The sequence below is a fragment of the Megalopta genalis genome, chromosome 7, assembly GCF_051020955.1.
Source record: "Megalopta genalis isolate 19385.01 chromosome 7, iyMegGena1_principal, whole genome shotgun sequence".
NCBI lineage: Eukaryota > Metazoa > Arthropoda > Insecta > Hymenoptera > Halictidae > Megalopta > Megalopta genalis.
The window spans coordinates 18,609,688-18,622,481 of NC_135019.1; the positions used below are offsets into that span (position 1 = coordinate 18,609,688).

The 12,794-nt window shown below is 31.9% G+C and overlaps 1 protein-coding gene across 9 annotated transcripts in view; it reads right to left on the minus strand.

The window, feature by feature from the left end:
- Window positions 1–8,245: 8,245 nt before the first annotated feature.
- The window catches only part of smash (smallish), a 368,080-nt gene continuing 363,531 nt past the window's right edge, over window positions 8,246–12,794 (minus strand). For all 9 annotated transcript variants that reach the window (XM_076523766.1, XM_076523763.1, XM_076523760.1 and 6 more), the window contains 4 exons: window positions 11,526–11,728; window positions 10,399–10,571; window positions 9,932–10,096; window positions 8,246–9,111 (listed from right to left, as the gene is read on the minus strand). In XM_076523766.1, the coding sequence (XP_076379881.1) occupies window positions 9,089–9,111; window positions 9,932–10,096; window positions 10,399–10,571; window positions 11,526–11,728 (564 nt within the window). In that variant the 3' untranslated portion in view covers window positions 8,246–9,088. The remainder of the gene's footprint in view (window positions 9,112–9,931; window positions 10,097–10,398; window positions 10,572–11,525; window positions 11,729–12,794) is intronic.

The window sequence follows — 12,794 nt, forward strand, 5'->3', positions numbered from 1 at the left end:
CTGGAAAACTTCTAACTGGATTATGGATGACTGGAGTTCAGAACACATCGCCTGGAGTGATTAAAAGGACAGTAGAGCCTCCAATACATATGTATCTGCAGATCCATTATCCGATTACCTTAATATCCGTAAAACTCAGCAGATCCCTGCAGATTCAGTTGGTCTGTAATTCAAACAGGATATAGTTTATACGTATTCTAATCATCACAAGCTGGTTAGCCAGAGTTGGGCAAATTTTATTTTAAATAATACATAACAAATTACAAGTTAAATTAATATTTCATTTACAAATAATAATTCAATTTTTGATTTAATTAAAAAATCATTTAAATAGTTCCAGAAATAATACATTTATTATTTTTCATTTGCAAATAAAATGTTATTTTTATTTGAATTTTCGAAAAAGACAAATAATAAATAATTCGCGCTCTTCTCTTCCGTCTGTTGTAGATTATACAAAGGATATTTTGTACATTAGTTTTGCGAATCAAATATTATTTTTCATTTATTTTATTATTATCACTTCACATTTATTCTATAATAAATATTAATTTTCTTTTATTATGATTGAAAAACTTGCGTCTTTCTTCGTGAACTGAATGATTTCGCTTAGTATTTAGAGCGATTGAATGTCATTATTTCCTGACTATGACGTGGTTCGTCATGTTGTGTCGAATACGTAATCAATAATAAGAATTAAATGATAATTAATAAGTGACAGTTGAAGTTGTATTTATAAATAAGAAATCAATTTTATTAATTTAAATAACTTGCTTAGATCTATATAAATAATAAGTCATTATTTTCGTCCTTTTTATTTAAATTTCCAAATAGTCATTTAAATGAACATTTACTTAAATGATGTTCAACTCTGTTATCTAAGCAATTATTTAGGTAGCATAGGATTTATATTAAATTATATACTGGCAATATTGTTTGTTGAATTATAATAGAAGAAATATCTATTTTTACATTATTTTTATAATTTTATATATTATATGCGTTGCGAAAGTTGATTCGTTTCTCAAAAAAATTTCGTTTTTTAAGGTTGTTAAAAAGGCATTTGATTCAGTATTTTTCCAGTAAAAAATAGGGCTTCTACTAGTATAAGATTTCAAAACTAATAGAAAAAATATCAAAAAGTTCTCTTTTATTCTAAACATTGAAAATCCGCTTTCCATTTTCCCGTGAAAGAACAAAACAACTTTTCGAATAACCTAATATCGTATGAATGCCATTCAGATCATATTTCTCATACTCACATTATAATCATGGTAGATCCAACTTTTCAGAAATACCATAAATTAAATACTGCGGTTTTCGCTCGTACCATGTACGGACTAAACATTGAAAGGGGTAACGTGATTTTCTGTTTAGATGCAGGAAGTATACCACAGAAATGTTAGTGATTAAATGTAGAAAGTTACCATAAAAGTAAACCTAATCCTGACGCAAACCGAATACAATTAGCTTTCTCTTTCCTACAAACTATACAAACCAGTTGCTTTTAACGCGATGGTAAACCACGTTATTTTTCAACTAGATAAACTAAGAACGTGTTTTGAAACTCAAAGCATTTGTAAAGTAGTATTATTGGAGAAATGCTTCGAAAGTGGGCCATGCTGCAAAAAAGCAAAAGAAATGCAAAATTATTTATAACGTATAGAGTGAGTTATATTGTTATATTTTATCTACGATAGAATATGATTGGTAACTATTGAAGGAGGTATTTTAGTGTAAAATGTGTTTTCAGTTATTTCGTCGGGATTCTTTTACAGAATAACTATAGCATCATTCGTAGTAAATATTTTAGAGTGTATTTATATACAGGGTGTCTCATTTAAAGCAAATTAACACATCGAATAGGGAGTCAAATGACATTATTAGTTTTTTAATGCGTGGGTAATTTCAAAGTTATTTCAAGGTTATTACAAGGTCATCTTGTTTTCTTTTATTGTAAACCTATATTTTTTATTTTTGAATCACATTCTATGTAAAAAAATGCACAACTTTTGTTTGAAACGTTCCTTTTGTAATATGGTGTTCTTAAATGAAATAAAATACCTTTTAAAAGAAAGCAACGTTGTCATTTTAGTAAAAAACAAAATTATCCTTGACATATAAACATGAAAAATCAGTTAAATACCTTAAAAAGAGAATATAATTCTGAAATGAAAAAGTAAGATGACCTTGAAGTAACCTTGACAACGCTTACTCATTAAAAAACTAGTAGTGTCATTTGACTCTTCATTCGAGATACTAAAGACAATGTGACAGTTTGCTTTTTTTTAAATCACGTGTCTACGAGATTTTTACAATCTCGACTTAAATGAGACACCCTGTATATGTCAGTAGTATTTCCATTTTTTTTATTAAGAAAAAATCAAAGTTGATGCTACTTCATGTCCTATCGTGCAATCGCTTAGAAAAAAGGTCATCTGATGGTGTCCGTGATTTGGGACGTTCCGATTATCTGAAATCTGAAAACCCACGAAGACTCTTTTTAATCTGGATGAGTTTGGCTGCAGCAGGAACTGGAACGAAAGAAAAAAGTCGATAATTAAAGAAATAGCGGTACTTTGAAGTCATCGATTTTTCCATGTTTCATTAATGTTCAAAGACTTGAAACAAATATGGACGTCATTTTGAAAATCATAGATTAGAAAAAAAACGTATTTAAAGTTTCATATATATACTCTAAAAAAGTGTAGAAAAATCGATTTTTTCAAATGTGCACATGACAATATCACTTTAATCATTGCAAATAATTTCATAAAAGATTGTCCATTTTCCATACCAATACTTTAACGGTCTAACTCTCAAACGGCGGAGCTTCTTGACAAAAATATAATTGAGCATGCTTAGGATCACTTATAATTTTATTTATCAATTTCTTTTCAACATGCATTTCCAGGTACTCCTACTAAATACGTTAATTATCTGATAAACCTTAATGAAAAATGTACAAACGTAAATTGTCAAAAACGAGATAGATGATGGTCAAATAACAATATTTATTCCCGGGGTCCAAATGGACCCAAGCCGTCTGAGTGTTGAAGAGAGATTACCTGTCTCGCATGACATTCTCAAGACTGTATTTAATTCGTTGCGTATACTATTTTTATACTATGTACTTTGTAATTAACTGCTATTATATACAGTGTTTTCACTTGCAGCGCCGTTAACAAGTCGTTTAAGGGGTTCGCTAATTACAGATTAAATAAGCTCGTAAGCAACGCAGTTCTCGAGGGTGGAAACTTCTCGTTCCGGCGTTCTATCGAAAAAAATAAGTTCGTTTCCCGCTGCTCGATTACGCTACAACGTGAAACATAGCCGACGCAGGTGCGCGCCTATTAATAGAGAGTACCCAAATTAACGATGCCAATAAGTCGATTCAACAAATCGTCATACAGTTTCATGGCATAGAGATTCCTGGAAATTATTGCCATGTCAACGAAATCGAAATTTCTTGACCAACCTCTTGATAATGGAAACAAATTATTTTTACGTGCAAATGGACGTAGAATTATGTCACTTACATATGATCGACGTCTATGTATCATGGAAGTTGAAGATTAACTATTATAGAACTAACTATTGTAGAGCTAATTAATATCGTGAGCTGCATTATCGTCATTGAACTTAGAAATTTTGACTTAGAATATTTCCTAAATAAAATAAAGTAAAAATGAGTGCACTTACACATACCATGCTTAAACACTGTAACGATGGACCTGTTTCACAAAAATAAAACAGTGTATACTTGGGATCGATTATGATCTTATTTATCAATCTTTTTCAATATATTTTTAAAGCACTGTTTATAATATATAATAATAATATAATATATTTTTAAAGCAACATTTCAATTAACTGTTAGAAATTAGATAGTCAAATAACAATATTTATACTTTATTTTTACATTCATTCAAGACAAATAAATTTAGTAATGTAAACATTGTTTGAAAGCACTAGCCTGGCATTTTCATGCAATTACGACATGCGCAGATTTGCAGAATGCAAGAAAACATGTGTAAATTAACAAGAATTATTAGAATTTGTACTATATTTTTACAATGAAGAATCTTTTAATTGACTAAGACAATTTTTATTTAACTCTGATTTTTACGAAACAAGTGATACCTCAAAGTCGCCATTCGAATGTCCAGTTATGTTTTATTTCAGCACCAAAAATTCCCACAATATCGAAGCCATTTAATCAATGAAATCGAAATTGGAGAGTTAACATTTACCGTAAGAATTATTAGTTTAACATTCTATTTTCTAGAAATCCTAGTAATATTATTAATTTTATTTTAATTTGAGCCATTAAAAAATAAAAAAATTTTTATAATTAAATTAACCTTTTTAAAAGGATCGTAAATTAATTGTTAATTTCTATCTAGAGACTGATTTCAGGTTACATAAATTATTTTATAACCGTATACAAAATTCGGCCTATAGAGTGTTAATTAGTACAGCGTTTATCGAATGAAACGATTAATTTCGCGTTTAATCTTCGTGTAGATAGATCGTGACGGATTATCTCCTGATTTAACGGATTAATAATTTTATGCTCGAAAACAACGTATGCGACTCGATGTGCTACGCTCTAGTTCAGGGTTCGTATTGTGCTCAACGGAGTGAGGACAGGCATATGTATGTAACGGTGTCGAGCGAATATGGAAAGAGATCCTTTTGCTCACGATACACCGTGAAATATGACTGAATTGGTGCATTAAGGATGTTTGAATTGTCTAAAGCATAGTGCAGCAATTTAATGATGAGAATTATATTCAGCATTGTTGTTCAATCTATCCGCCATTTAATGTGATGACCAGGATAGACGATGTTCATTATCCAAATCATATTCGCAAATCTTTTAGTTCATTGAATTCCAAATTTCCATATATATTAAGTTTTTGAACCAGGAACTTCGAAGTGCAGCTGTGCTATTGTACTCTTTTATTATTATTATTCAACAGCTCCCATCGTCTTAAACTTTCTTGATCATCACTTACTCTTGATGATACTTCATAATCTGACTTAAGATTTCGCAAGATTAGTGACTGCATTCAATTTCTCTTATGTATTATGTAGAGCATTCTTGAACACGTGGGTCACTAACGAGGCATCGATTATATCATTAGCCTGCGTTCTATAGCGCGATAATCAATATAAACTCGGAATAAACAAATTTTGGTCAACGCTTTTCGTTCTTCTAATATTTCGAACCAAACGATTTAATAATTCGTCAATGTTTCGTAGCGTATTTTTATTAACAAAGGTTTGTGCCGTACCCGTTGAAATTCAGCGCCAAGAGTTACAGTTATAAGTGCATTGCCGTGCATACGACTTCGAGGGTGCATAATTTTGTACTCGAAGGTATTTTCTGTCCTATTAAACACACCATAAAACTTCTATAAAGAGCATCCACCCTAAAGCGGTTCACACCAGTTGACCTGATTTTGCTCACGCGCAGCCCTCCGGCTAGTAAAAATAGTATGGAAGAACCTATTGATTAGTATCCAAAAAAACGAACGAAAATAAAAAGCTAATCTATACTAATTTTAAAAAGATTGCCCAATGATGCCGAAAGTGTTGACGTTTTTGGCCTTTTTGGTCTTTAGAAATCTAGCTGTTGATCGCTTCTTTTATGGGAAAACACGAATAGTGCTCAGGAATTGTGTGTTTGCAATGACGTGTGCCGCTTTTATGACAGATCACGCGAATCTATCGAATCCTTGACAAAACGCGTGCGTTTTATTGCTAGTCGAAGGTCTCTAAATCAGCAGGTTGTTCTAGATACTATCAATCATTCTTTCATAATTACATATCGTTATTATGATTATGTACTATCAAAAAAATTTGAAAAACATTTATGCCCTGATTTTAGTTCATAAATCATTGTACATATGAATTTACATGAAAATGTAATATAATAGCCTTAACATATAACCAACATTTTGTTAAGAAAAGTTACAAAAGATATTCAAACTTTTAATATATTTAATCAAATGATTTTTTTAAATTTATTTACACAACTGGAGTTCTCTCTGATTCAAGATTACAAAATTTAAGAACAAGTTTCTAAACGTCAGCTGTATTTTTCATAGAACAATACGAAAATAGCATTACAATCTTATTAATATGAACATTATGACTATGAACATTATATTAATTTTATGATATTATTATAATATTACTATCATATAAATATTATTATTATTATATAGTAAATATATTGCAATACATTGTTTGGACACAACTGGTTTTCTTTATATGATCCCGACGGTGTGGGGTTAAGGGTTGTTTTCAGCCGACAGCAATAAAGTAAATATGCATAAGAAATATTTTCCTAGTCGCTATCTCTCATACAAATTTTATCCAAACTTGTATGTGTAGATTTAATATGTTTCCTTATTACTGATATTGAATTAATATCTTCTCGTGCGTATAATCAGTATATTTCCAATAACAATTGTTTACATTCTAAAAATATCACAGAGCCATTCTGAATGTTCATTCAGTGGATTCGATCGCACCAATTTATTGCTTCAAAATCGAAGTATAAAAAATGAGAAATTATAGTAGATGAAATATTTGATTGTAATAATGAAACATCTATATCATATTCACATTATATGAATGTCGTTCAAATTATTTTACTTATACTTACATTAGATTTCTATTATAAATTATATAAAGATCAAGGTGGATTAAAATATTCATAAACGCGACAAAACACTTAATGGGTTGAACTTATAAAATTATTTCTACACTTTAATTGTCTGCACAAGAATCAAGCTGGCTTAGACGACAGCTCGTGAACGTGAAGCTGTAAACTAGAGTTAATCCAGGAATCAGTTTTCACAACAGCTAGAGCCATGTGTTCAGCGAATTCTTGTAACCGAGTCCGTCTCTGTAACACGACTCGAAAACATGACGTCGGCTGCATGAAGATCGCGGAAACTGGTGACAGGGATTCGCTTAGTTTCATGTTGCACCCCCACACATGTATCCTCGGTTCTCCACAGGTCCATGCGACGCTCACCTATTAATAGAGGGACGTTGCTCGAATTACTGAAACTGATAAAGCGAGCCGAGAAGTGGTTGGTAATTCAATTCCGCTTGACGGACCACGACGCAGCACTCTGCTACCGATTCCGTCTCCCTTCGACGCTGGTTTTCGCGATTATGCAACGCGACCTAGAATTAATTGCTTTCAAGGAAGTAGGGTGCGGCGAAACGGATACCCGGCTCCCGTGTCTGCGAGCATTACGCTCTATTTGTTTACACTATCCTGGCCGAGAGTTTAACGTCGCTTCGGACGTCTGACTCCATTTTGTTGCTCAGAAATCATTTGCTACCTGACTGTCCTTACAAACTCCCTCCGTTCTTAGGTAAGAGACAGCTTTCTTTGTTACATTTTCTGGAAAACTTTTATAAACGTATCTGCCGGAACATCTATGTGTACTTACATTGAAATCAGTTTATGCTGTGTTTTAATCTCGTCAAAATTTAATTTTCTTTCTTGTTGCTAGAAATACCGAGAAGGTCTTGTACAGGTTCAGGTTTTATTATTGAAGATTATGGAAAATTTACTCGGTTTTTAAGTCCTTTTTATGTATTTTTCTTCACTCAGTTTTTATTAGTAAGATTGTTCAGGCTGAGGTGGAGACTACGGATCTTCAGGAAATATCAAAATTGTTTGCACTGAGTACAAGAATGAAAGATCAAATACAAATTCATTAACTCCTTTATTGATTTTAATAAACTGAAAGTAGTACATTTATTTCCTATCTATATACTGCTTCAAATTGCATTTACGTATTGTTGTTATAAATCCAAAAATCTATAGTTCACTGGTAAGAATAAACGAACCATACAATGTACTATATGTTATAATATCAGTTTTTCTTGTAAACTTTTTTTTTTTGAACAATTACAAATACACATGTAGAAAGTTCTGTAGTCATAACAAGACGGTCGATCTTTACCTAAATTCTCATTTTCATACGCCATCTTACAAATATTAGGATTCAAGGAAAGTTTCTTTGAACTAAAAGATTACTAATTGTAAAAAGAAAAAAAATCGTAATTCTATCAGATCTTGTTAGTTTACACGTTTTCTTGCACTTTAGAGATCTGCCCAAGAAAACAATGATGTCTTCTGTGGATTATTCGTAGATGAGGAATGTAGATCAGCTGTAAAGATATGTAGGTGGAAAAAACAAACTCACAATCGCTATAATAAACATTTATTCTCGATAATATAAAATTACATGTTGTAATAACACGAGACCGTATCATACAATATTTCACAATAGGTAAGTAATTTCCGACGCGACAACGGACACGCGTCGGTCATTCGAGACAAGAAATAAAAGACGAAATCGTATCTTGGTATGCAGCTACAGTTAGTCACTGTACTTTACGCAATAGTCAGCTAGAAATCTAAACGACCTTCACAGAGAAAGAAACGATCGTCCAATTGATAAAAAGAGTCTACTAATTGCCAAGCATACGTAGAACAGTGTAGCAAGATGGATGAGAAAAAGGACGGGTGTGTGAGAGGGTGGGGGGCTAGAGAAGGTTTTTGTAATTATAGCTGTCACGCATCAGGGATTTCTCATAAATACCACGGGATAACTATGATACAAAAATGTACAGTGAACTCATGCCGATATTACTCTAAATCGTTTTCCAACGGACAGCGATGGCTGCCTTGTGATTCGTCGCTCCATTGATTCCCTATCTTTAACGCTAATTACATAAATACACGTTTATTTACATGTTCTCGGTACGTCCTACATTTAGCCGATGAAAACAAACCGGTGTGTTACATTTGAAATCACGAGGCTCCGCGGTCGATTTGCTGTGTACGGAAGGAACATCGCCGGAAACGGAGACAGTGTGCTCGTTTCTCTTGTTCGTTTCGTCCGTCAGAGTTTATTTACAGAATGAGAGGAGTTGTTGGTGTGTCGCGGTTGCGCGTTACCGACAGTTTAATCGTCGACTATCACTTATAAAATATAGCCCGACAATGCTATATTCAAGTTAGTCGGCGTAGTCCTACTCCCGGGTCTCACACGCAACTGAACTTGACACCTGGAACAGTCAGATGACGTTTATACTAATATTGTTAAAAATCTTAAGGCGTTTGTCGTTAGATCAATTCTTATTTCTTAAGGTTTGCTTCGCGAACGACCTCAGAATAGTCCTGGACAAATTAAAACATTCGAATAATATTAGTAAGCGTATTAATGAATTAATTTCGAATTTGATCGTGTTTAAGAAACACTTGAGTTAATGCAGTCGTTAAAAGCTAGTCCAAGATGCCACTTGTATCAGGAAATACAACTTTTGTAGTAGAGTCGTTGATAGCATACTTGTTAAACATTATTTAATTCAAAGGTTTGCTTTATTGTAAAAATAGGAATAGTTAGTGGATTGTCCAGAGTATTTACGAAAATATTAATTTGTGAACTGAAAAATGTATCGCGTGAGGTTTGTGTGATGAAGTTTAGTAGGTGCTCATTTTATTTGTAATATTGATCCAAACAATCCTGCAATGGTATTTTTGTTCTTTAGACTACGAAGTGTCATAATTTAGTACAAATAAATCTTTTTCGATATGAAACTTGGCATTATAGAATTCAAATTTTCGAAATAAATGAAAGAAGTCTCGCGTTTACAATCATTTTGAAATATAGTAGCTCACAAGAGGCTCCAGGATACCATTCCATGACTAATTTAAAATTTCTATATTTGATTTTATATATATAACATAGCATTACTGATTTATTACTTAAAGGAATGTTTAAGTTATTTTCATGTTTGGTGAACTTTTTACGTGTTTTGGGAAACAAAGATATTCTAATTTATTAATGAATTTTATATATTAGTAGTGTAGGCTAAATGTAGATACCGTCGTCACTGGAGTAGCAGTTATGGCAGTGGAGCTTGTGATTTCGAACGCGCACATCTGTTCCCATTAGTCCGTCACCAAGTCGCACATGACACACACAGCATTTGAAACACTCCATGTGGTAAAATAGCCGCAAACTTTCGATGATCATTGCTGCGCCTCGACCTGATTATAATAAAAAGAAACATAAATATAAATATTATTGCTTTCAATTGGGCAATTACGTATTAGAAAAATTCTCTTGAAAATAATTTTGTATTGTACGAACGGAAAAAGAAATATATTCAATCAATCACTTAGATAGTAAATGATTAATACGGGCCTCAATTAATATGCAAATTATCAATTTGTTATAGAAATCAAATTTTTATTGTAAAGTGTGACTTTAGAAAGTGTTTGAATTCGGTTTACGTGCATTCTTTTAACTATAATAAACACTATTGTTTGTTAAACTATTTGTTCCGTACCCAATTCATCCCCGCAATGCGAGCATTTCTTTTTCCCGCTAACGCTCAACATTTTTTCTTGATTTTCAGGATTAATTGGTGGCGGTTGTGCTGGTTTTTGTTGCTGATGAACATGCTGCGGCGATTGATGCTGCAACGCGGTAAGATGCTCATGACTGGCGCTATGTTCTAGCCTGAAAACAAAGAAACAGTGATGAATTAACATTGTATTCCTCTAAACGATTTCTATAAACTATAAACCATTATAATACATTAAACTCTGTTAGCACTCGATTACCTCTAATTATATAAATGTTGATACAAAGTTGTATAATCTGGTAAAATTGGGATATCCAAGTTCTTTAATCATAAAATTTGCGTTTTCTTCTAACAGTAAACATTGCAAGTTGAAACTTTCGTACACGTTCTTTATTTCATATTTTTGCAATCCGTTTCTAAATGACTACTAAACTATTTAACTAACTAAAATACTATTCGAAGAACAGAACAAGCTGTTAACACCCAGTTTGATTAAACATTTGAGACAAAATGAAGTAAAATGAACACAATTTATTTTGTATCTAGATAACATCACGCATAAAATGCAAAATCAAAAAGACGATAATATTCGGGATAATATACTGAATGATTGCGAATAAATCTGTGGTTGTAAAGAAAGTTGTCGCCTGTCACAATTTAAAGAATGTAATTTTAAGCATTAATTGAGATGTAAAATATAGAATTTACATATTTATCAGTAAAAACCATAGAAACAAATTCAAAAAGCTTAGACAAATGAAGAACATAGAAACACTGCCAATTAAAAGAATTAGTGTTCAAAACGTTAAGCGACAATATTATAAAATTCGAAACATGTTACATGCGACCTTCTTTCCTGCAACCACAGAAATTTCATACGATAGAAGCAACTAAATACGTTGCGCGTTTAAATACGGTATTGCAATAAGAAATATACAGTTCATACATACAATAGAACGTTCCAATAAGAGATCATTCATATAAGAGAACGTTCGCATAATGGACGTTCACATAACGGGCATTAATATAACGGACGTTCCACTGCACATCAGAAAAAAGTATTTGTGGTATAGAAATTTGTGTCGTATTCCAAAGATTTCTTTACTTACCTCCTTCTTGGTGGAAGAGGCTTCTCCTGCGCTCTATTCTGCACTCTCTGCGTAAGAGTTTGTATAATGGAGTCCGGTAATGGTTTGCTATCCGTCCTCGTCGGAGCCATAGCATACGGAACGGACGTTCCTGTTACATGCATTTGAGATTTACGCGCTGGTGATCGCTGATTTTTCTCGCTAATCCTCCTCTGTTCCGCTTCCTGCAACATAACATTACAGCATCAGCGATATACTTTCCTACATGAATAAAAATATCATTTACAAATACTTCTGTAAGATGTATCTTTAAACTTCTCTTTTGCAAAAGTATAGAACTTGGGCGTTCTATTAACCAGTTAGCTATTTTTAACGAGTATTCTCGTCATAATAGAAAATGCTAACTGATTTTAAGAAAGATTTTGATATTCTTTATTAAATTATATATTTTATAAAAACGTTACCTACACACTTCTCAAAGAGATTACAACAGCAAACTGCTTATAGCGTAAATAATTTTATTATAATTTTTTAATTTTTGATTTTTATTTTAATTTTTTAAAATTCTTACTATCTTTTTCATTTGTTACAAACGTTACAAACTTTTCTTTGCAAATCTTATTTCTTCATTATATTTATTTCTACACACTTATTAATAAACTGCGGATCTTTTTGCATTTATGGTAAACGCGAGTCTGTAAAATGCAAAACGACGTGAATGTTAATAAAAATAATTTGTATTATTATTCTGTGCTCACCGCGATGAATTTTCTAGATAGTGAAAGAAATAATTTTCTACTACAGAGTTTTGTGAAACAATTTACGAAAATGAGAATTTACATAAAGATCTGCTTATTAATAAGGATTAATTCTGTCTGATAAATGTATAGAGAAAATATGTCGACTCATATTTTACAATCAATCAGGATATTCACAAATACTCAGTTAATAGAAACGATAGGTTTTAAAATCTATATTGTTTCAAATTTGTTTTCATTGTTTTTTGTTGATTGCGATAAAATTATAATAAGTTAATAAAAGATATCAATGAAGGGAAAAACATAAAAAGAGAAAAAATTTAATGAATATTACCAAATTAAAAATAGAAAAAATGTACTAGAAAGGAAACAAATAAAGAAAATATTAATCTTTCAACATTTAAATCATCGGCTCAGAGATTTAAGAATCTCTCACTCCATCACTTTCGCTGCCATAGCTATTGCCATACATTTACATTGATCCAATATTTATAGATATTATAAAACTTATTTGTCAAGTATTTTCCTTACG